The sequence below is a fragment of the Numida meleagris genome, chromosome 18 (genome assembly GCF_002078875.1).
Source record: "Numida meleagris isolate 19003 breed g44 Domestic line chromosome 18, NumMel1.0, whole genome shotgun sequence".
NCBI classification, from domain to species: Eukaryota; Metazoa; Chordata; class Aves; order Galliformes; family Numididae; genus Numida; species Numida meleagris.
In genome coordinates this window covers 8,727,321-8,751,898 of record NC_034426.1, presented here as the reverse complement: position 1 = coordinate 8,751,898, position 24,578 = coordinate 8,727,321, and the positions used below count along the sequence as shown (strand labels likewise).

The 24,578-nt window shown below is 48.7% G+C and overlaps 2 protein-coding genes across 12 annotated transcripts in view; one reads left to right on the top strand and one right to left on the bottom strand.

Annotated features, from left to right (window-relative positions):
* ACACA (acetyl-CoA carboxylase alpha) overlaps positions 1-24,578 on the top strand; it is a 113,626-nt gene that overhangs the window by 1,209 nt on the left and 87,839 nt on the right. For 4 of the 10 annotated variants that reach the window (XM_021415729.1, XM_021415727.1, XM_021415728.1 and 1 more), the window contains exons 1-8: positions 177-289; positions 4,571-4,774; positions 6,867-6,996; positions 12,212-12,258; positions 13,136-13,388; positions 23,142-23,274; positions 23,854-23,992; positions 24,339-24,448. In XM_021415729.1, the coding sequence (XP_021271404.1) occupies positions 13,162-13,388; positions 23,142-23,274; positions 23,854-23,992; positions 24,339-24,448 (609 nt within the window). In that variant the 5' untranslated portion in view covers positions 177-289; positions 4,571-4,774; positions 6,867-6,996; positions 12,212-12,258; positions 13,136-13,161. Of the gene's footprint in view, positions 1-176; positions 290-4,570; positions 4,775-6,866; positions 6,997-8,475; positions 8,581-11,056; positions 11,126-12,211; positions 12,259-13,135; positions 13,389-20,297; positions 20,941-23,141; positions 23,275-23,853; positions 23,993-24,016; positions 24,098-24,338; positions 24,449-24,578 lie in introns of those variants that run through there. The other 6 variants (XM_021415725.1, XM_021415726.1, XM_021415731.1 and 3 more) reach the window with 5 other exon arrangements.
* On the bottom strand, positions 131-5,471 carry LOC110407737. 2 transcript variants are annotated; one of them, XM_021415759.1, is made up of 7 exons: positions 4,995-5,471; positions 4,652-4,729; positions 3,654-3,926; positions 3,080-3,193; positions 2,434-2,573; positions 1,503-1,668; positions 131-506 (listed from the first exon to the last, which is right to left on the bottom strand). In XM_021415759.1, the coding sequence occupies exons 1-6, from the start codon at positions 5,050-5,052 to the stop codon at positions 1,525-1,527; spliced, it is 807 nt and encodes a 268-aa protein (XP_021271434.1). In that variant the 5' UTR covers positions 5,053-5,471; the 3' UTR covers positions 131-506; positions 1,503-1,524. The 2 variants fall into 2 exon arrangements, with proteins under 2 accessions (XP_021271434.1, XP_021271435.1); XM_021415760.1 differs by having other exon boundaries at positions 3,660-3,926.

Here is a 24,578-nt window from a genome sequence, read left to right as displayed (position 1 = left end):
GGATGAGTTCACTACATGTGTGCTCTGTCTGAGCTGTTAAGAAGACCAAAAATACTGGAAGTGATGTATTTTTCCTTTTTCCCAGGCCCTAAATGCGCGTGCAAAAATTAAATAGTTGAGGGAGGCAGAGTTTGGAATGACATTGAAATATTTATTGCTTATGCCAACAGGTTTTTCTAGTATCTGGGAATTAAAACATGAATCCAGGTAGTTAATGGAAGGAATCAGCATGTAGGTGTCTTCACAGCACCTCATTTCACAGTGAATTGACGTGATTGCTCCTAACCAGGTAAATGTTTCTTCTGATGTTAAGTCTGGTTTCAGTCTGCAGCGGTTGGAGCTGTGGTTATTTAAGCTGCTGATGTTCAATCTGCTGTTCCCAGTAAGTGGTGAGGAGGAAGGTGATGTGTTTTTTGTAGGTACAAAGGGTGTTTCTCTAAGGCCTGCAGCATTTCTTAAGTAGGTTTCATGGATGACAATAATTTGGGATCTTCTCATGTAAGGATCTTGCAAAGGAAGAAAAAATATCATGAGGAATACTAAGCACCCCTATTCCTAGCGAGTTACACCAGTGCTTGTGTTTTGTTTTTCAAATCAGTAATTAGTGGAGTGACATCTCCTGGCTGAACTGAACTAAAAGTAGCAGTGACATAAAAAGCTTTCTGCCCTAGCTCGGTTTGGATGGTTTTCAGCTTAGGAGAGGCCAAAAGGTGTTACCACCTGATGGCTGTTCAATGGCGTGTGTGAAATGGCACTTAAGGGTCCCAGTTTAATTTCCTAACTTCCCACTGTAGCACATTTCTCACAGGGCCATTACAGTCCAGGAAGGTCTAAGTGGATAATTTGTGATGAATAATGTGCTCGTGTTCTGCCTTTTCCTACTCAGAAGTTTTAACAAATGAAGTAATTTTCATTTCTCCCCTCATTATTTACTGATAATTCCTGCAAGTTAAGTGTTCTCAAGCAGTTTGTTCTGTATGTGCAGTATCTGGAGAGTTTCTTGTGTCTCAGCAGGGCTAAGTTCTCCAGCCTTAGCAGGAGGCAGCTGGTGGGGAAGGTGGCAGACACAGTGAGAGGCAGGAGCAGAGTACAGCAGTTCTACCTCAGCAGTTTGCTTAACGGGGTAGGAAGCAAAAGTTTAAATCATTTCTTCATGAAAAGGCACCTTAATAGTTCATTTCCAGGACTGCAGGGATATTAAGTTTTTTTGAAGTGGAAGGAAACCTTCAAACACAGTAACTGTTGCTTAGATGCCCCCAAACCGAGCTGACTGTGAGGGGCAGACTGGCCCCTGCATCCTCCCCATGCTGACGGGACCACTTCTCTCTGTCCTCACTGGTGACCACAGCAGGACAGCGTGCAAGGCTGAGCCCACCCAGCTTCCTGGGGCACAGATTTGGCTATCTCCTTACTACCTAGTAGCTCATTTTCACTTGGAAACTTGCTTGCACTGAGGCCTGCTACCCCTCACTCAAAATTTGATAGGCACTGGCTGGTAATACCTGTGGAAGGGAGTCTTGAGAGTCAGGCAAAACATAGCACTGACTTCTTTGTGTCCTTAAGTAGCTGGGCTGAAAGTGTTCCTGACTGGTGATCCTCTGGGATGGAGGCTGCAGGTATGCGTTTGCTTCTGCTCCATCTGCTGCTGATCCAGTCAGGGCACGAGCACTTAGGAAAGAAGCAGAATCAGTTAGAGTTCAGCAGGAGATGGTGGGGAATACCAACTACTCAATGCTAGGAAAAGACTGTCTCTGGATGGGCCGTGGTGAGTATTAGTGGATGTTTGGGCACTGAAGTAATATGACTTTACAGAAGTAAACTGGCATATCAGCCCCAGTGTGTTTTGATCTCAGTGTCTCCTTGAATGTATGCTCTCATCAGTACGCTAAAGTAGTTCATACTGCAGCCCAGAAAGCTACAGAGGGTAACCTTCCTTTCAAAGTCTTACCTACGCTCTTCTACCCCCTAATATGCCCTTCCTGTGACATCAGGGTACCTCTGGCACTTGGCCAGCAGCACAAGGTTTTTCTGGGCTACTTTCTACAGAATTGCCTCACACTGACAGCAGTAATTTGGGGAGTAGCTGATTACAACCGAAAAGAGATGCCAGCCATAAGCAGTAGCTGCTAATGTGCTACTCTGCTCTGTTGGGAAGGAGGAACAAGGTTTCCTCTAGGAGGAGCACTGTCCCAGCACATGAAGGGGTTTGTGAGATTGACACAACATAGCACCGTGACTTCAGGACACCCTCACATCTCAGAGCATGTATTCTTCTTGCCCCACTGGGCTGAGCAGATAGGTTCTGTCCGTACCTGTAAAGTCAGTTCTCCCTTCCTCAAAACTCAGTAGCAGTATTGCAGCTTGCCAGTTACGTTTACACAGCTAGTCAGCGCGTGGGGCTGGGGTGAGAAGCTGTTGTGTTCAGAAGCTTACCAAGTGGCTTATTTCACGTATGAAAAGTATGGTGTAGCATATCATGGGAGTTAACAGGATGCAAACGATGAACGCTTTCATGAAGGTACTTATATTTTGTTTCATCAGCAAATCTTTGCCATTTGAGGATGGAATTCTCTCTAAAATGAGATAACAAAAGAATATTTTAAATGTGTTGGCAGTGCAGGATTTTCTTCATTTTGGTTAGTCTGGGCTAAGTGGGCTGGGGCAGAGCAGCAATGCAGGGGCTCCTGTTGGCTTTCAGTGGAAGCTATAAATCTCTCTGGAATCTCAGAATTTTTTACTTTAAAATATTTCAGATATCTTTCAGTTGCTGTGTGGTCCCCAGAAGCAGCTGGTAGGTAAGTGCTGCACAGCACCGTGGAACTTCCCACTGAAGGCCAGTGAGGTTTCTAAGGGAAGCTAGGAGCCCTTGCTTGAACACGGGTAACTTCTGGTGAAAGTCTGTGCTTAAATACTGTTTTCTTGTTACAGCCATGGATTCACAAGGGACCGGGACAATGTATTTATTGGGGTTGATGCAGTTATTCAGAGAAATTACTGCTTGGGAGGACTCGGGCCAAGCTGTGTCCTTACACCTGCTGTTACGCTGCTTTTGTGGCTCCGCAGGGGAGCTGGCACCTACCTCGCGTGGTCTGCTTCTCTTGGTGCACGTGGGGGGTGGATGAACCATTGGAAAAAACTTTCTGCTTGAGCAGAGTTGCTGTTTCGGTGTGGTTGGAAATCACTGCCAGAAACACTGGAAATGACAAGTTGTAAAGGTGGATGTTTGTTGCTGTTTGAACTGAAGAACCTGAAGCAGTTTCTAGAATAACTTGCATGCTGACGCAGTTGACAAGAAGTGATGGAGCACCTGGCAGTTAGCAGTACACTACCAGAGACACATCACTTTCTTGCCAGTATGCCATTTCCCAATGTGCAGAATTTTCCTTATGTATTAATATTGGAAACTATATTTGCCAAAATCTCCTGTCTCTCCCAAAAGAAGGGAAAACGGCAGTGTGGAATTGCTCCAAAACGTGAATGTTTCGGCAGTGTTAACTCTGCACCATTGCTCTCTCCTTAGTTTTGATTTTTTGTTTTTAGTGAGAAGGTACAAATAATTTTTTAAATAACCACTAACATATCGACTGTATGAAAATGAAGACTGCTGTCTTTTCATATACTAAAACAGACATTTGCTACACTGAGCTTTTTACCCTTACTTCTAAAAATAAATCTTCTATGGAACTGCCTTCTCGTGGATGTCCGTAAGACACAGGTGTGGTTGTGAGCAGGTACCCTGGCTGTGCTGGGGATGACTTGCAGGCTCTCCACGGTGCATTGCTCCGCTACCCGCTCTGTCAGAGCCCCACGCATCTTCTCCAGGTGCAGCAGGTTTACTTGCACGGAGCTTTGATGACTATAGCATTCCAGAAATGTGACTTTATGGTTTCTGCTTAACTTCCCTCTGGTTTCAGCTATCCCAGGGGCTGGAAAAGGATAAGAGCTAAATGTTAGAAAAGGTTTCTCTTAGATTAGGTGAAGTTCCTCCCACAAAAGGTTTGAGCCAGCAGTTAGCTGTGGGGGATGTGCTGCTGTAGGGAAGCTGTAGAGACAGCTTGGTAGTGTTACATCGAGGAGAATTCAAGCAGGTTCTCTGTACTTATTTCCTTTGTCATTTTGTGTGTGTGTTGGACCACCCAATGCCCAGGCATCGTAATCTGGTACACTCCCAAGGCTGACATTGGCACCAGCTAACCTTACAGCAGCCTAACCTGCTGTGGGCAGCAACCTGAGCAGTGGCCAGAGGCCGACCTTCTGTTTGTGGTCCCTGTGGCCTTGGGGTCTCGTTTAGGTGGGAGCTGAGGCCCTCGGCCCTGGCACTCAGGTGCCAGGAGCTGGGTGCAGATACCCCACTGTGACAAGGCAGGGGCAGCTCTATCCATTTCAGCTTTGCAGTAAGTCCTGCAGTAACTTTGCTTTCTTTGCTGCAAGAGTTGGCTGAAAATTTCAGATGTTGTGCGTAATGATTGCAGGCAAGCGACACCGACTCAACTAAAGCTACTGTAATGGTCTCTTTGGTTTCTAGCGATACAGAGCTAGAATTCTGCATGACCTTTGTAATCTTTTTTAGCCAGGTGAAGAGCTGAGACAACAGGAAGGGTTGGCCATCCCACTGACTGCCGTGACAGCTCTCCTCCTCATGGGCCCTCACCTTGCAGGAAGACATCCATGTTTCGCACGCGGCCGGCTGCCCAGGAGCTTCCCACGTGGCATCTGTAATCCCTGAGATCTGCGGGGAGCGGAGTGAAGGATGAGCGAGCTGCGATGTGGTTAGGTCAGTACTATCCTCTTTTTGGTAGCTAATTTTAAATGTCAACGTTCTGCTGACAGCAAAAGTGCTAGAATTTGGGGTGAGGGCCTGTGTGTTAGAGACTTAGTTGAGCACAGAGATTTAGTTCAGCATACAGTAAAGAGACAAAATATGTAACATTAGTAATAAATATTTTAATGAATTTCCTACAAAATCTGAACTTACAGCTATGTGAGCAACTCACCTTCTCTGATGAGACTCTTGTGCACTATCACCAAGCTAAGTATTAATAGTGTGACCATAATTGCACCTGCTCTTCACAGTCTTGAAGCCGTTTTTATCTTTACTGCTTGAGCTGTTGTACAGGTGTTTAAGCAGATACCATGCTGATTAGCAGAGCTCCTGGAACAGCTCTGTAATCATATATTCCTGCTGAAAACTCCTGCACCTTTACAGTGGTCGACCCATGGAGGGCTTAAAGTGAATGTCTTAATTCACCACAGATGGTACAAATTTCTAGTTCTGATCCAATTCAGCAAAATGTGGAGTTTGGTAAGAAATAGACCTGAAGAAAGCCTTCTCTGTCACTCAAACTCCCTTTCACTAGGTTTGTCCCAGCTCAGGGCTGCACGCTGCGATGGGTGAAGCAGGCGAGTGGAGCTGGGAGAGGGCCCCAGGCACCGGGGCTGCCGTGGAGACGCTGGCTGCTATGGGGCTCAGCTGTTCTAGAAGCCGCCCACCCATTGGGTGCCAACAGAGCCCTCACCTCCACACAGCCCAGGCTCTTTGTGGCTTTGGATGTTGATGCTGAGGGCTGCAGATGCTTAGGAAAGAGTGGGAGCCTGTGCTTGCCTGCAGGCCCTGGAGAGTGAAACCCCACAGTTTGTGGGCCAGTGAAGCTGAGCAAATCCTGCAGCCAAAATAAGTGGGGAGACCTGGCTAGAGTGCAGCTGTAACCAAAGAGTCCTGATGAGATTGCTTTAGTTGCTGCATGAATTGGTTTTGGACAATTGGCATTTTCTGCATTAGTCGAAAGGTGGCGATGGAAATCATTTTTAACTCCCAAGTCTCTGGCTTTTAAGTGCTGAATAACACAGGTTTATGTCTCCGATCACAAGAGGGAAGATGAGACTGTTTTTGTTGAGTCTGAAGTAACCCATGGCCTGTCATATGACTGACAGCCCAGAGACTTGAGAAAACTCATAGATGTTTTACTGAGGTGCCGTGTTTGTTCATAAGTCACATCCAGTTACCCCCGGAGCACGGTATAAAGAATATGTAGTTGCAAATCAACATTTAATCACCAGTTGAATTCATCTTTTATTTTGGAAATAGTGTGTTTACACAAATGAAATAAAAATGTTCATTCACACTTCTCTGCTTGTGAAATGTGGTGCATAGATGTCTAAGGGAGATCTGTCAGGATCCTTTGCAGAGGAGGATTTCATCACCTTGTCAATGAGCGTGTTCTCACTCAGCTCATGTGAGCATGTGTCTGTAGTATCTGGGGTGTGTGTTAGGAGGGAGGGTTTTTTTTAAGATTTGGATAAGATAATTCACTTCTGTATCCTGTTTTTAAAGCTGTATCTCCGTACTTGTTAATTTGTATGCAACGTTCTCAAGATAGAAATCACTAGGAATCCAACGTTTTTCAGCCTTGTAAATAAAAAACTCAAAAATATTGAAAAGAGAACTAGATTTTAAGTAATTTCAAACAACTAAATGTTCATTTTTAACGTGGCTGCCTAGTACTGTTGCTAAGTGTTCCCATCCCAGCACAGCACTTGGTTTCACTTTGTGATTCTTTCTGCTGCTTTGGGCTGGGGTGCTGGCACAAGCCTAACTCTGCAGATTTGCAACACGTCTTAGGACAGACACTTCCTGAAGCAGCGAGAGAACTTAGGGCCAAGAACAGCACACCTGATGGACTGAGTTAGCGCTGGCAGCTCATCCACCACCCAGGGGCAGGGTTATGGTTATGGTTGTCCTTGAGAACATGCAGCCGCTGTCGCTAGGGTTCGTATTTCATTTCTGCTGTTTAGAATCTGCAAATAGCTAAAACGTGATTTTGCTTTAAAAGTCAAATCTGACCTTCCTCTCTGCTCCTTGCTGCCAGGACGCAAGCTGTGCCAGGGTGCATGGCGTCACCAGCCCCCTCACCTGGAATGATCTCTCTGGTGTTTGCAGTGGTGATGTTATCAGAGCCTGGGGAAGAGCCACGGAACCCTGGCTTGGCATCATGGAAGGTAGGAACGTTTTCCCTGTTTTTTTTTTTTGGAAAATTATTTACTTCCATTATTAAGGGTGTGCTTGCTTTTTTGAGAAACTGAGGAGGAGGGGTTCCATGTGTAAACAGCGCGTATTTGTAAGCCATGCAAAGTAATGTGCTGTGTCCCATGTCTGAACATACGGAAAAAGGATGTGCATTTAGGCAACACCCCCTCCTCCTCAGGAAGCAGGACTGCAGTTACAATTCCCTGCCATTGGAGAGTGTCTGGAATTTGTGGAACAGCACGTTCATGTTATTGCTGTCCACAGTTTGAAGCTTGAACGCGTTTTAACCAGGTCTTTTTAACTATTTCAATCTAAAATTTTGGGAAACATCCGCGCTTTCTTTTTAACATTGATCTATTTCTTGCTATGTTCTTGCGTTCTTTTCGCTCTTTGCCCTTGAACGAGAGAGTTGCTACAGGATTTAATGACATGTAGCAATCACTCCTCCAGCGTATTTGGATAGCATTTATTAGCTGAGGGATGACGTGGGCAGGGCAGAGCAGCGCACAGGTTATGGCATGACCGCGCTCAGAGAGCCGGGATGAGCCAAGCACGTGTGGTAACCCGGGGTTCGTGTCAGTGCTGTGGGGCACAGCTCCCTGCCCGGCACGGGCTGCCCCACGCCTCCACGGAGGGCTCAGCACCATGCGTGGGGCTGTCGCTGCCCTTTGGTCTCCTTCAGAAGCTCTCCAGCTGTAGAGAGGTTCCTCACGCAGCAGCCAGGTCGCTGCGGGTGCACGCAGTGGCCCGGCCTGCGCTGGCTGTGTGCCGCGTGCCCAGAGCCCGCAAAGACAACGGGACCTCGGAGCGCAGCAATTAGAGGTACGGCGCTCATTAGTGCCAAATTGCAGCCTCCCCTGTAAGGCGGGGCAGGGCAGCGCTTCACGCAGCGTGCCGCTGGGGCCGAGGGGCGCGCAGGCAGGGCTGTGGCGGTGTCCGCACCGCCCGAAGGGCTCGGCCACCCCCCCGTGTCCGTGTGGTGGACGGGACCGGAACACGCAGCCCCGCAGCAGGCTCCCGCTCGCACGCGTGAGGACGCATCGGGCCTGCGCTGCGCTGAACGCGTCCTCGGGGCCTCCGGCCGCGCCGCGCCGCCCCGGAACGCGGGGTGCCGGGGAAGGAAGGCGCGTGGGGCCGCCCGGGCCGCGCCGACGCACCGCGGGAGGGGGAGCGCGGCCCGCAGCGCCCCCCCTTCCGCCAGGAGCCAATGGCCGCGCCGCCCCGCGGCGCTCAGGCCATCGGCATCTCCTCATTGGCCACGCCCCGCGGGCGCCGCCCGATTGGTCACGCCCCCCGCTGCGCGCCCGCCGCCAGCCAATGGGAGAGGCGGACGGCCGGGCGGCGGGAGGGGAGGGGTTAGAGGTGGTTGACCCGAGGTAACCCCTCGCATCACACCACCGCGGCGGCGGGGGGCGGGGCCGGGCCGGACCGGGCGAGGAGGGGCGGGGCCGGGGGCGGGACCGGGGATGGGGGGGCAGCACCGCGCCCCCAGCACCGCCGCTGCCCTGCACCAGGCCGGGGGCCCGCGGCGCCTCCACTGCGCCCGGCACCCTGAGGTGAGCACCACGCGGCGGGCCGAGCCGGGCCGAGTTGGGTGGCGGTGCGGGCCGAGCCGTGCTCGGGGGAGGCGGCGGGGCTCGAGCCGCGGGGAGCGCGTGGGGCCGGGCCCGCCGGCATCGCGCGGCCCGGGGGGGAGCGGAAGGCTCCGCGGTTGTCCCGCGTGGGCGCGGCTCTGGGGGCTCGGATCGCCCCCTCGGGCCCTCCCGGCCTCCGCGGCGCGGGGATGCGGGCGGCGCGCTGCCTCGTGCGCGGGGATGGGCGCGGCGTGGCCGAGCTCCGGGACCCGGTGCAGCGTGGGACGGCGGTCCTTCCCGTATCCCGGCGGCGGGCTGAGCTCCGCGGGCCCTGCGGGGCAGGGCCGGGCCTTCTGGAAGCGCCGTGCCGCGTTGTTGTGCTCTTCTCTTTCTGTGCTATCTTTTACATCTTCGTGTGAGGGTTCTCGGGTGCGACGTACCACGTTGATAGAGGGTTCGAAGTGAAATTGTAGTCCTTCCCGGTCCGGCGGGCTGCGGGCACCCGGCTGTGCTGGTGCTCCCAGGCGGTGGGAGTTGGACGCGGCTCCGAGTGACTTAGCAAAGTGCGGTTGGTGTGAATGCAGGCTCTGCTTGTTACTTTTATGTTTCTTTGGTGGAAAAGATCGATAAATGTTTCACCTGGGGAGTCCTGGCAGCGCATCCCCCTAATGGACACTGAGCTATCTGTGCATTTCAGGTAGATATTGTGAGCCTTAATATCTGACAAGAACTTCCACCTGTGGATGCATGCAGGAGTTTTCAAACCGCCTTTCAATGCAGAAAAAGCAGAAGTTTCACTGGGTATTGGATGGCCACTGAGCAGGGCGTGTGGGGGGCAGGGAGCGGGGCAGTGCGTGGCTGGGACACGGCTCAGGAGCTTGGGTGGGCACAGAAGCATCTCTGCCCTGTGCTCTCAGCGTCCAGCCTGCTGCAGGCGGTGTGCCGCTCTGTTCAGCACTGTAAATCCTTTTTCAGAGTGGGGTGGTTTGAAACAATTCAAAACTTAGTTTCTGTCTGATGTTAAGAAAGCTTCACGTCTGGGTGTAGTTTACAAGAATAAAAGCCATCTTAAGGGAATGCTTGTCACGAAAACTTCTGAGATGTAATGTTTTTATCTGTGTGTTTCATTGGCGAGCCAAATTTGTTTCTTTATGGCTGTAGAGTTGTGGAGAAGTGAACTGGGTTTTGTTCTCCCTCAGGCAAAAACAAGTACATCTGTAAATGTGGATTGCGGAGTTTTCATTGCTTGTAGCGTAAGGCATGCAAAGAGCATGATTTGGGTATTAAATGCCTTAATGTCTGCAGAGCTGGGGAGTTAGGAACATGTTATGTAGCTCTGGCTCCTGATGGGAGCCGGTTCCTTCGGGAGGGAGGAGTGTGGCTCAGATTCTGCAAGATAAAACTGTGATTTAACCCACGTTTGTGTAATTGAGCAGGCTCACGGTGCATGACGTTACATGTTCTTAAATCCCTGCAAAATGGAATTCTCAGGATGTATCCTGCTGCAATGTGCAGTTTCTTTTAGCGTATGTGTGCTCGTTAGCCCGTTTGACGACCGCTGATACCTGCAGAAATAAGCATAGGGCACATAAATAGCTGGGGAGCCAGACAGTTATTTTTTGGTGACTTGTTCGGTGTTATTTACACACGTGGAACGTCTGCAGAGGGTCGCGGTGCGTGAGCAGTGCAGCGGAGCTTCGCTGGGGAAGGCGCTGCGTTCCCATCTCTGCCAGCCGGGCTTCAGGCGGCCGGCACAACGCGCCGTGCTCCGATGAAACTGGCCCTGTTTGCAGTAGGGAAAGCAAAGGGCATCTGCAGAGAGATCTCTGAGAAGCTATATGTTTTATTTCCCCCCCGAGAACGTTGCGATTAGGTACAATGTGGATAATGAATGTCAGTGTACTGAGAACAAGCTGAGCTTCTGTCCAGTTTGATGCCAGTTTGAGTTCCCAGCTGGTCGCGAGGCTTCAGCAGAGCTCACGGCTTTGGGATGCGCCCATAGGAGTCAGAAATGCGTTGGTAAATGTACCCAAGTGGGGCTTCGTGGGCAGCTGGCCCATCAGGCTGAGCTGGGTGCACAGGATGCATCGGTCTGGTTGTTGGAGCACAGTGCTGGGAAGCCTGAGCCTGGCCTTGGTTTGGAGCTTCTCGTGGAGTGTTTGCCTGAATTGCTTCCCTTGTGTTGCTCTGCTTCCCTTTTTACTTAGGGGAAAAAAATAAAGTCTTGAAATATAGTTATTAAAGTGTAAGTTCTTTAAAAAAAACCTTTCCTTCATTAAAAAGGGTTGGTGTTAGTTTGGCTGCATCCCAGATCCAGTGCTGATGGTTCTACCAACAGTAAATCCATCTGGATGAAATTCTCTGGGAATGGTCTGATGGAAGAATAAATGTGCTCGTAGTACTGCCTGCATGTTTATGGGTACAAAGCCAATGTGATGACACTTTTCTATCTGAGCAGTGGGAACAAGCCCCGTCTGAGCAGCCCAGTTACTGGAATCTGGTGCAGTTCGGTTTCTGCGCTTCCCAGGTAGGCACACAGACCTCGCAGTCACACTCCCACTGTTTCTCTCCTATACTCTCACAAAGAGGCAGGTAGATCCACCCTCTAACACCAATATTGGGTGGGTGCCTGTGGCTTTCCAGTCATAAAATGGTTAAGGACATCTCCCTGTAAAATGAACTGCCCCTGGCCCAGGTGAAACTGGAGTTTGTGGGAGGAGTGATGTCAACACAGAGTTGGATCTGAATAATTCAGTCGGTACGGTCACGGTAAAATTGCATAAGCCAGTTGGATCTGTTTTTAATTCTCGGTTACCGATGGGAAGAAAGAAATGGTGCTCAAGGATTGCAGCGTCTCTGAACTCCTTGTCTGTGTTCTAATTAGAGCTTTGGTCTTCTCCTGTTGGTGTTATAACGTGGTCTGGTTTTGCTTGTGTACCGGATGTAAGCTGTTATGCTCCCATCAAACTACTCATGGTGCATCCCTGTGCTTGCCCCATAGCACAGCCCATGTTGGCAGGGCTGGCACAGCCTCCCTTCCCTTGGGATGTCAGCGTGGTGGTGGAGGCAGCAAGGCTGTCTTTTCTGCATGGTAACATACCTGCAGGGGGCTGGGGCCCTGAGATGGCTGCGCCCTGCCTTGTCCTTGTCTGTAGTGCTGCATCACTGTTATTACAGCTTCTTTTACGGGTAACTGTTGGTTTTATGGTAACTCAGCTGTGTTTCCTAGCTCCTGGTTTTTCATGAGGGTTCTAATTATTATTGGGATTTACTCTTGACCATCCAATTCAGCTGAAAGTGGACAGCAGATTGAGAAGTTCAGAGATGGCGGAGGAAAAAAAGTTTGCCGTAAGCTGGTAGCAGTAGCACAAAGTATCATTTCCTATAAAAACAGTGCAAAGCTGCACGAAGGGTGTTGGGGTCTTTCTGACTTGTGTGCGATACCCAGGGCATTGCAGGTTTAGCTCCTGCTTTGCTCAGTGGCCTCGAATGTTTGGGCCTTTCCGTTCTTTTTTCTTTCACAGCAATTGTCTCTTTACTGTGTTTTTTTATCGCATGCAGAGTATTTTTTTTTAATAATAATATTTACCTGATAATTTTTTTTATTTTCCAGTTCATTTTGGAAGTGGATAACTGCTCAGATTGCAAGAATAACAAGAGGTTAGTGCGTAAGCATTCCTAGTTTTGTGATTATTTGATTTCCATTTGTGTGTAGATGCATCAAAGTTGGGCAGAGCAGGACGTGTCCAACAATAATTCACCATCCCACCTGTCTTGGGCTGTGCTCTGAGATGCTCCTTTGTTCTCCATCTCTCACGTTCTTTCTTTCCCGCTTGCTAACCTCACAGGAAATTATACTAGTCTATTGGTGGCAGTTGTGACACTTTTATAGAATCAGATCAAGTGGTCTGGAAAGCATCAGAGCTGGTGGGGAGCGTGCAATGTGAGCACGCAGCTGGAGCAGAGAAGGGAATAGGAAAGTATGAATGGAGTGAGCTCTTGCCCTGTGACAATGGTGCATTGTTAGAGCTGTTGAAGTCATCCTGGTGGTAACTTATCCTCAGATGTGAATGAGCTTAGAAGATTGAAGTCTTCATAAACGTGGTCTTTTCAGGTTAAGAGTAAAGCAGTCCTGCATTGCTGTCAGGGAGCTGTCTGCTGTGTCTTTTCCCCAGTTTTCAGTAGGTCAGCTCAGATTCCGAAAAGAATCCTAAGTAACGTGGGGTCTTTGGAAAAAAATGTAAGAAGGAATGCCTTACCTCTTCCTCTTTTGAATACCTTTGCACCTTTGTAGGTTTTGCAAAAACTAGCAGGTTTTGCAGCTGCTTTGAATTCATAGTCCTTGTGCAAACAGAAAGGTCAATGATTGTAACAGAGATTACTATTCCCTGGACTCCCATGTAGGTTCAGCTATTGTGTTCTGGTGTTGCACCATTGCATTTCCAATTGGAAGCAAACCTTGCTTTGCCTTCTTTGTTTTGCAATGGGAGATATTAACCTCGGGTTTTGTTTTTATTCTTTCTTTTGCCTCTTGAAGTGCTGAGAGCCCAGTTTGGAGGAGCCATGGAAGAGTCTTCCCAACCTGCTAAAGCCCTGGAGATGAACCCTCACTCTCGCTTTATTATTGGTTCTGTGTCAGAGGATAACTCAGAAGATGAGACAAGTTCCTTGGTGAAACTTGATCTGCTAGAGGAGAAGGAGAGGTCTCTGTCCCCCGTTTCTGTCTGCTCGGATTCCCTTTCAGACCTGGGACTTCCTGGTGCTCAAGATGGCCTGGCAAACCATATGAGGTATGGATAAATATCTCAGCTTCGGTCTCTTACCCTATCAGTTCCAAAGAAAGTCCAAAGCTACTCCTTGCAAGCTGCGTACCGATTAATCTCACCTTTGTGTCTGGGTTCTGGGTTTGGCCTCAGAAGTTTTTGCTGTGGTTTTTGTTTTGGATAGAGAAAATCCTGATTAAAGAAATGGCTGGTAACCTGTGAAGTGGTGGTAAACCAAGGCTTAATGTGGTAGCTACTGCTTGCAGCTCCCATGTTGGCCTCAGCTGGGAGAAGGACTGTTTAATTTATCCTGTTTGTTGGTGGTACTCTTGTCACTTTATGGAGACAGCCTCTGAAGGCATTTGCTGACTGTGGGCTGGGGCCAAAGGGTGGTAGTGGTCTGTAGCTGCGAGTTGTTCTGGTCGTGCTGATGGGTATGTTAGCCATCTGGTGGTAAGAAAACCAATATAAAACCTTACCACAAATTTAAAGGGAATCACCTTTCCCCTGACTGTCAGTTGTAATAATTTGGTGGCAAAAAAAAAAGGTAATTTTGAAATGGGAAGAGCTCTAGTCTTGTAACTGTATACATTTGAGGAACAGAAGAAACTGTATGAAGACATAACCACTAGCATGGAACAGACAACAGGGGAGCAAGAAAATCAAGCAGAGTCTGCATGCAACTTCGAGGACAGTACCTGGCACGAGAGAGCTGTAATGCAATAGATGTGCAACCTTGAGCACCTCTGTTGTAACTTGCTTACTTTGGCATTCTGTTTTGAGGGTACTTGACTTTTAGTTAAATCGGAGGGAAATGCCAATTCAAATAAATTAAAAAAAAAGTTACAGCGTTAGGCTGTTTTTCTAAGATAAGGTTAGATGAATTGAAAGAGTTTTCCAGGATGGTAGTCTCTTTCATCAAAAGATTTCCAAATAATGTTTGCAGATGGAGAAACTGAGACAAAGACAAGGTAAGCAACTTGCCTGCAGTCACGGTGTGACAGTGAATTAATGGAACACTGATGTTCTTGCTTACAGCTTTCTTTTGATAATCACAAAAGTGCAACTCTTTCTGGAGCGTCAAAGACAAATTCAGTGAGGAGTTCTGTGCAGCATTGGTCAAACAAGTTGCAGATCCAAGGGAGTGCCTCTTTTTGAGGAGCTGCCAAAAATCTTTCCGTTTTCTGGTTAGTCCCGCTGTAACACACAGGAAAGTTTGGTTAGCCAACCCCAGAAACAGCTGTACTTGAGGTGAGTGAGTGCTGCAGAGAAGTCCTTCTCATGGAGCAATTATCTCTAAATGAGAGAACTGAGTCAGCTGCAGAAGGGTTGTGTGAGTGCACCTGGGTGATCCGTTACCTCTTCTCAGAGCGTGGCAGGCAGTGCACCTGTTGCTCTGATGGATGCAGAAAAGAGATGACTCCTAGCAGTGCAGGAGGCCTGGAAGAGCAGGGTTGGTTGTCAGCTATCAAGTTGTTTTTCTCTGTCATGCTCCAGATCGCTGAAGTTTGGGCTTTTTGTTGCTTTGTGGAGGACAGACCGTGACACTGTCTATCCCCTCCTGTAATATTGAGTGCTGGTGCCTGTACCTTCTGTGCAGCGGCCGTCCCAGCGCTTATCTTGGTCTCCCAAGCAAATTTTCACTCCTGAAAGGAGCACCCTGTTGGTATGCAAATGACTTTGCTAATTAGAAATGTTCTTCCTCGGTCATTGGCTCTTATGAGCTGTTGTTTTATAGCAAAGAAACTCATTCAAGTAAAAAGCAACATCACGCTGACGCTTCGTGCAGCATGGGTGGGTGCTTCCTGGGCTGTTTGGCATTTGCTCTGTACCTGAAACCTCGCAGGTCTCTTGTCTGAGCTGGGAAGCACTGCTGAGGTCGGGTCGTGGTGCCTGACCAATGGGTCCTGGCCCAGCTGTGGGCAGGCTGTGTGCCAGCTCCTGTTTCTTCACCTGAGCATGCGGGGCATGTGTGGCTGTGCTGCTCCATCTATCGCCTTATTGATCTGGGTAAGTGTTCATGCTGTTGCTAAAGCCGGTCTTGCTGGGACAGACTGTGTAATACAGGCTTCACACCACTAGATATCTGTGCAGGCCTGTGATTGAGCTAGCTGACTGCTACCTTATGGGGTTGAGAAAGCCACGATCTGATAATGAGCCTCAGATCAGTGTCTGTTACACCAGTGTTTAACAAAAGTGTGCGCTGGAACAGTGGCTGTGCACGTGAATGTTCTGATTCTTTCCTTGTGGCTGTATTTTATTTAAAGAGTATCAGTGATAAAACTCATGTACATTTCTTCCTTGCTCAGTTAATTATAGCACTGAACATCGACATCCTTAAAGAAAGTAGTTGCATGCAGCTTACACCAGCAAGTTTTGCTCTTTGTTGCATTTTGCACCTTTAGGTGATAAAACTGAACACACTGTTTTTGCTTTGTCTTTTTGTTTGTGGGCATAACTCTGTTGTGTTTCAGCTCAGCTCTCCCAGCTGAGGGCAGTGATCCCGTGGTCGTGGTGCTTCGTGCTGTGCAGGGGCTGGGAGTTGTGTTCCTGCTGAGGTTTCAGTGGGAGATAAAGTAACTTCTCTGTGAATGCCAGTCAGAGGGTACGTTGGGTCAGTTTGTTTTGTTTAATAAATTGTTCTTGGCTGTTGCTATACTTAATTCCTAGTTTTAAAGATAGCATCCAGTATCAGATTCTTGTTTAAAATAGAATAAATCCTGCATGCCTTCTGGTATTTGTCCATCAGGGCTCTGGTTTCATAAGCAATGAAATGGGCGTACGAAGTCACCTGGCAATCCACTTGCAACAACTGAAAGCCAAATTTTTAGAGGTAGCCCAGCTCTTAGCTCTGATGGCAGATGCACAGAGAGTGCTGACCTTCGTGCCAAATGCTATTTGGGCTTCTTGGTGAATAGTCTCAATAAAATATTGAAATGTGTGCTGAAACGTTTTCCTTTGCACACGATCGGTTGCTGTTGGCTCAGCAGAAGGAGGGCAGTAATACTGCTGCGTGTTTCTGCAAGTTGCTGAAATAAGGCTGCGCATCTTTGAGGAACCCCTGCCAAAACAGAGGGCTTAGTTCCATCCCTTTGTTAGCACAAGTGTTACTGAGTGATGCTGAATCTCCAGTGCAGAGAATAACTTGGATCTGTTGACACCCTGTTGTAATTCTGTCTTTAAGACCAGATGTGTGTGGCTGCAGTCCTAGGAGGGCCCCGCTGTGCTGCCTGTGCCAGGCAAAAACTTGGTGATAAATTGTACGCAAAACTCTCCCACCAACCCCTTTAGTTGTGGTTGTTACAGAAGATGCATTCTTTCTTTCCTGCAGAGGAGATCTGTCCATAACTTTGTGAAAGAGCATTGGAAAGGACTGAGCTCTGCTCTCAGCTGCATAATTGTCTTATACTGCGTTTATCTCGGTAGCAGGGCTTCATCTGGAGAACTTTAGGCTGTTATTCCAGGAACACGTAGAATTTTGTGCTTCACAAGGATGTGGAAGTAAAGGTATTTTGGGGTTTTAGGAACCAGAGTATGGATTTTGATTGAAATGTGGTTGTTTATTTGGATTTGCTAGGAATGGGGTGCCAGGGTCTCAGCAGGGAGCGATGGAGAAATGGGTTCTAAAAGAGGAATTAGAAGGGGAGGGAAGGGACTTGGGGCCACAGTACTTGGCAACTCCTCTGTACTTTTTATAGAGGAATAATCCTAGCAGCGTGTACTGGTTTGGGCTCTGTAGTTTTGGAACCGAAGTTCCTGCTTTAGGCTGCATACCTACCTTGACTGCTGTTTAAAATTGCATTAGTATGAATGTGAAGTTGTTATCTTGCCAGGCAGAGGGCCATTGTATTCTGCGCTGTATCCTTCGCTTATTTTCTGAAATTCCTGGGCCAGCCTTGTGTCAGGGCTGCAATGAGACTCACTTGGCTTTGGTTTATGTGTTGAGGCGCTGACTTCTGGCAATTTCTGCATTCAAGCCAGCGGTTCTGTCCCTTTAAGGTTGCAGGAGAGATTGTCTTTGAGTAAGTCTGGATTGCTGCCTCCCAGTGTCCCCTCCCCAGGCCGTAGCCGCCCTCTGCTCTGGCTGCAGGCATCTGCGTTGCCTGCTGGCTTACACGTGTGCCTGCTCCTTCCCTTTGCCTCTCTGTGGAATAGGCTGCAGGGGCAGGCCTAGCACTGGGGCAGGTTTTGTGGATGCTTCACAAAGTCCTCCCACCCGGACCAGATGCACGCACGCATCGGCATGTGCATATTACAAAACAAAAATCCCAAACTGATAAGAGCTGTCCTCCCTCCACACCCTGTACAGGCCAAATATGGGGGGGGGTAGTGAAAAAAAAAGAATAATCTTAGGGTGCGTGTACGCGTGTGTATGTCTGCGCTGCAGTCTGCTCACGGCTGCCTTGCACACACGCCAGCTCATGCATCGCTGCCTTAGGAACAAACTGCAGCGTCACCGATAGCGCTTGGCATGTTGCAGTGCTGGGATCAGTGCAGGCTCCTGGCTGCGATGTGCGTCAGGTATGTCTGCAACGAGCGCGTGTTTTCTGAGAGCGGCCGAGAAGCACGCAGGCTTCCCCTTTTGTCTGCCTGCAGGCCGAGCCTCTAGGGAGGGGGATGCTTTTCACATGCTGTTTGCCAGTTGGGTTCTGCATAGTGTTGGGGTTAGGGAGTGGGCTTTGTGCATGTGATGGTGTTTTATCAGTGACGCATCCTCGTGTGGCGCGGTTCTGTCGGGATGCTGCAGCGGATCGTCTCCATTGATGCTGTAGCAGAAGCACAATGAATGCTTTTAACCCAGCTGAAGCTGCTCTCTAACATGAGGCTGTGTGTAGCTGCAGGATTTGTTTCCTTGCAGCTACAGTGGTTGGAAGCTGTTAGGGTTGAGAGCTATGAGTAGGCTTTTTGGGAATGTGGGCAAGTATTTGGGAAAGAGATTTCACGAAAACTGAAAAATAAATTCCAATTACATTGAATAACTGTAAATCTTAAAGTCAGGATCAAAAACTGAGGAAATTTAATGGAGCGATAGATCGCACAAGAATTTTCTTTAGAAAGAGATGGAATGTACCATTTTCTATATGCAATACCTGTCCAGTGAAGTCACCGAATACCTGGTGGGTTTTGCGCATCCAGGAGAAGAAGCAATGCAGGTTTTATCAAGCAGAGTCTGATATTTCTGAAGTCTCTGCCCTTGTGATGGCCTTCTGGGAACTGGTGGGTTAGTGGGAGCCTCCTGGCAGGACTGGGGGAGCAGGAGCTTGCTAAGTTTGAGGAAGTGGGTGTCTGGCCGGGGCCGTGCATACAGGAGGAGCGGGGTCTGTGCTGGAACATGGGGCTGTCGGAATGGCCTCGGTGCTGGAAGGTACCTTGAGACAGGGGGCTTTTTCTTAAGTGCTTCTGTTTTAAACTGAATTAAATGAGGAATTTCTGCCACTCTTGGGTGGTCTGAATGTTTCTTCAAAGAGGGAGTAAGCCTTGGCATGTGAGAGAGGCTTTCAGTAACTAGGCGAATGTGTAATGCACTCACGCACAGCCTCTACGTTTTATCTGGGAATTAATAAAGTGTCAAGCTGGAAGGGATGCCAAGAGTCATCCGGGCTGTGCTTTGCCCCAGGGTTGGGTCATCTGGGTGCTGAGCCTGTCCTGATCAGGTACTGCACGAACCTGTTGGGAAACCTTGTTCCCACAAGCAGCCTGTACAGTCCTTCTGCCCACTGCTGTCGTTTGCAGTACTGTTTGAAAGGTTTTCTAGCATGTGTTCTCTGTTATAATTTATGTTCATTACTTCCCACTCCCAGGAGTCTTTCTTGTCCTCTTTTCCTGTATTTAAAGGCCGTCACTAGGCATCCTCCCCAGGCCCATCCGGTGCTGGCAGCACTCTCGCCTCCTGGGCTGTGTTCATCAGACCCGTAATCGTTTTCATCTGCTCTTCTCTGGATGCTCTACATCTTTCTTTAGGGTCTGCACCCCAGTCTGCTCTCTGCACAGAGGAGAGCAGGGCCATCTTATCGTGTATTCCATCTGACACTCCTCTTGGCTTATTCCATTGCAACCAGTGTTATACAACGGCACGGTGCTGATGCAAGTCCCCTCTGACCTGCAAGGCCGGGGCTTCTCTTCTGCAGCCATCCACGTGGGGAGGGCGATGTGGCTTTTGTGCTGCACGTCGGTGTCAGGAGCTTGAATCCTTGACCTGCCTGGCCTAGGGGTTTTTGTTTGGTTGGACAGTTTTCCCTCACTATCACCTGTCTGCTGCCTGATTTGGATTTATTTCCACCGTGATGTTCTTCTTCACCGCCACGGCATGTCGCTGTCTCGCTTTGCCCTCCTGCTGACAATGCCTGCAGGAGTTGGATCTGTGCAGAATTGTTTCCCTGCTCTTTATCAGACACGTGGCTCTTGCTGTCGGTCATTGCTCGCTCTGCCTGGCTATTCTTAGCTCCCTGTTTCCCACAGTGACCTCACCTTGCTCTTTAGGGCTCAGCACTGCGTGTCTTCGTAATGTGTCTTTTTCCTCTGGCTATTTGCTCCTTTTTTTTTTCTTTAAATTATTATTATTATTATTTTTGAGTGATTCCTTCCTGGATAATTGCATAGCTTCTGCTCAGGCTCTTGGAAAGTGTGTGCCTCAAGTAAGGGCTGTGCTGCCTGGGTATGGCCCTGTGCTAGGGCAGACCCAATGTCACAAAACTTCAAAATGTAATCCAGTGGCTGTATCCAGTTCCAATCCAAATCTGCAATTGTTTCCTGCATGTGCTTGGTGCTGAGCAAACATCCGTCCTCTCTGCAGGGCTGTTACGGGCCCCACAGGACCGCGGCACCTTTGCTTGGGAGGAGGATGTTTATTCCTGTCGTGCTTTTGGAGCAAGCTCGTCTCTCTTTAATGGGTGGAGAAACTGAGACACAGAAGTCCTGGATGACCTGTCCCAGCCTCTGTGCTGGCGTCCACGTGATCTGCTGCCTGGGCCACCACTGTGCTCCGTGTGCCTGCATGGAGGTGCTTTCCTTGTCACCTCCCCACCCTCTGTGCACACCTGATACAAAATTCCTCCTGCTGCATGAATTCCCTGGCTGATGGGCGCCGTGGCTGACAGCTCACTCCACGGCTGCGGGGGCTGCGCTGGCTGCTGGGGGCTCGGGGCGCGTGGGGAGCCAGCTGTGCAGCCGCTTCCCTGCAGAATCCTCATGGAGCTGTGGCATGCAGCGCCGAGCTGCACAAAGCTCCTTATGTAACCGGGGGGTTCCTCTGTCCCTGATCAGCTGCTTTCCCCCAGCGCGGAGCTGGGAGGCTGCTCCACTCACTGTGCGTGCTGCGTCACAGGAAGAAAGAATGACAGAGGGCTGGTAGAAGGCAGGGGACAAAGGTTAAAAGACTGAAGCAATCCGGGAAGTGCCGCTGCCTCAAGGAGAACCGTACGAGCGCGGGAGGCTCTTCGCCGCTCTGCCCTGCTGGGTTTTGAGCTGCAGTATTGGGAAAACCAAAATAGCAGCAGTTGCAATCTGTTAATTCCTTCACAGACAGCATGGAGGAGCCTGCAGATCAGAGTCAGGAAATGATCTATCACATGCTGCAGAGGTAAGAGTCTCAGCTATGATTGTCTCCTCAGAGCAGCACCCATCTTGCACTGAGGCAGTCGGGCACTCTGTGCTGGAAATTCAAACTGGTATTTTTCCATGTCGGTTTTATCCCTCTGAAGCCATCCTGAGCACCGTGAAGTGTTTGTGTGTGCAGCCTGTAAGAATGGTGCAAGACTGCATTTTAGGTGGGGAATCAGTGTTTAAAAAGTTTGAGATTCTGCACAAGCATTAACCTCTATAAACTGAAGGACAGGTGAGCGTTTTGGAGGTTCCTGCCTGAGAAGGCACTGCATGTATGACCTGGAGAACAGCAGGGATGACTGTTACCAATCTGCCATTTGTTCTGTCTTGTTGAGGGCTCAGTGTCTTTCTTCACTGCTGCCCAGCTTCTCCCTCATGTTACAGTGCAAAGAGAAGAAAATCTTTCCTGCTTTGGTTATGATGGGCAGCCTGTGATTGCTAGTGAATAAAACTTGATGTTCTTGGTATACTTCTCATCACAAAGGAAACTGAACTGTACTTGTTTATAAACAAGTGTTTAATTTATTTTGAATGATGGGAAATCTGGTTATCTTGTCATTTTTCTCTGTAGCGGTATCTTCATTTGTGTAGTAATTTGAACTTGGTGAGTTGGGCCATACACGCCCATGGTCTGTGTTCATTCATATTCACAGATTCTGACCCCAAGATTTTGGTCTCTTTTTGGCTGAGACCGATTGCATAAGCCTTCAGTGAATAAACCTGTCTCATTTGTTTCTTGGGCTGTGCCCCTTTCTTGCCAAGACATAGATTCTGATCTTCTTTAAAGACAAATTTAGGAGAAGTTCAATCTTGCCTACACTTTTCCTCTCTTTCTTGCCTGCTGGCCTGTATCCTCAAGTTTGCAGGCTGTGCTTATCACAGTGCAGGCTGTGAACTCTCGCTGACAGCAGCCGCCGTTAGGTCCGATGACACCGCCTATCTCTGGATTGCAGCTCGCTGGAAGAAGGGAAAGTATTCCTGGGAAGAACCTCTGCACGCTCAGCGTGATCTCATGCCCTTGTCTGGATATCAGCTGTCGCCTCTGAGACAGGTTGCTGGACTGGGTGTACTTTGGTCTGACCTGGTTCGGACACTCGTAGTTCCCAGCATGTCACTGGGAGATAGGCTTGTTTGTCTTCTTTCTTAGCACGTGCTAACATCACCCTGTTGCTCTCCTGTCTGTTACCTGTCATTTCTACCATCCTTGGCATCAGGGGTTGCTCCAATGTCCCTCTTGCTGTGCTTAGAACGGATTTTCACTTCCCAGTTAAGCTCCAGATTTGCTTTCTTTGCAAGACTGTGACTTGGAGCTCTCTACCACTGTCAGCGTTTGCCATGGGAATATCCCATGTGTGAGATAAATATTGATGAGTTGAAATTCAGCTCCAAAGTGCTGTGTTAAGTGCCATCAATGTGCTTTTTCTTTATTCTGGACATCCTGATAGAGTCAGGGCTGCGCAGCAGCGGGCTGGAACGGATGCAGCTGGGCCTGTCCCTGCCATTGTTTGCCCTTCGTGCCCTCCCCAGCAGGTCAGTCGCTTTCTGCCCCATCTCATCACATCTCCCCGTGGAGTTGCTCAGTGCCTCAGCTGATGAGGGCAGAGGATCCTGATGGGGACCACGGCCGACGCCAGCTGAGCACACGGCCCCAGGGCCATGCTTTGCTGCTGGACACATCCTTGGGAAGTGATTGAAGTAGCCAGGCACAGGGATGGCAGAGCCTCTCGTTTACACCTGAAGCATATTTGCAGTGGTTCTCAAATAGGGTTTCCTTATGGAATCTGACTTAGTACGTTGTTTTACCAAAGCCAGAAAACTGCATCGTTTGTCAGCTCTCCTGGTAGACCAAGAAGCGACGTGGTAGAGCGTGGTTTAACACAGTTGTTCCGTGATGGGCAGCGATGTGCAGTGAACACATTTTTACCTGCTCTTGTATCAGCATAACTCGAATTTCCCCAGATGGTCTGACACGTGCTGGGATATAACTGAAGTTCATTGCAAAACAGGATCATGCTTGTAACAGCTGCAAACCAGGCCATGATGGGCTGGAAGCGGGGAATGTTCTGCTCGTCTTGGGGAATATGATCAAGGGGACAGGTAGAAATTGTTGCCGTACCCTGCTCTGTGTTCACCTGCACTGCTATGTTGCTTCTTTCTGTCCCTCTCAAATTCCCTTAGGCCCAGCATGTCTGGTTTGCACCTGGTAAAGCAAGGCCGGGACAGGAAGAAAGTTGACGTGCAGCGGGATTTCACTGTGGCTTCTCCAGCAGAATTTGTTACTCGTTTCGGAGGGAATAGAGTTATTGAAAAGGTAAGCTGCTGACCTTCTGGACTTTGGCATATTGCATTCTTATTCCCTTCTTTAGAGCTGTGACTTCTTTATTCAATGCTGTACGTCGCAGATATGAAAATTCTGAAATTCCTGAACTTGCAAGTTGTATTTCTGCCTGTTGTTTTTCTGTTTCAATTTTAGATGTGATAAATTGTGTAAGTTAAACGTGACAGGAAAAAAAAATCTGAATGAGCTGGAGTGCCTCTGCTGATAGAGGAGGGCTTACAGACAGATACAGCAGATGCAGAGTGGACAAAGCACTAAGAGTTTGATTTCAATATACGTAAACACATAACACATGAGCCCTCTTCCATTCGGGTAACAAAAGTTTTAGCAACTCATTATGCCAGTTCTGAAGTGCCCCTCTATTCATTAATCCCAACAAAGCATGGTATATTAAAACCTTCATGGTCAAGCAAGAGCTGATTCCTTATTGAATTGAAAGCCAGCTGAGGAAACCGAACAACAGAAAAATGGGTGAAAATAACTATTTTCATTATTGCTCAGCCTTCTGTCTTATTTAGACTTCTGCCTCATCCCTGTGTCTGACGTACTTAGGTGCTGATAGCCAATAACGGGATAGCGGCAGTGAAATGCATGAGGTCGATCCGGCGCTGGTCCTACGAGATGTTCCGGAACGAGCGGGCCATCAGATTTGTTGTCATGGTGACTCCTGAGGACCTGAAAGCAAATGCAGGTGGGTGAAGGTGCCCAGACCTCCGTGCCTGGGGGATGCAGGAGCCTGAATGGACGCCTGCTGCATCACGTGCTGTTGTGTCCAGGAACAGATTACGCGCTTGAAGTAATTCTAGAATGTTTTTTTTTTTTTTTAAAGCGCTTTCAAGAGGTTAAGTTTAATTTTTCCTATTGGTATTTTATTGTGTAGGAAATACTGCTGGATAATTGTCATTTTTTCCAGGGTTGAGGTGAAAGAAAAGTGGATGTGGATGTTCAGATATGCTCATACTGGAGGTTTGGGAAGTCTTAGACCAAGTACCACTTATAGATCTGCTATCTAAATGTGACCTTTGTTGCGTTTGCAGAGTATATTAAAATGGCAGATCACTACGTGCCAGTTCCAGGAGGACCAAACAACAACAACTATGCAAATGTGGAACTCATTCTTGATATTGCTAAACGCATTCCAGTGCAGGTGAGAAATGCCACAGTTAGGCATGAGGTAGCAATCCCCTCTCCTCAAATAATGAGTTGTATCTGGGAGAAAAGACACGTCAAATAAATGGAACTGACATACGTATACTGGTACTAAGGGACAATATTAG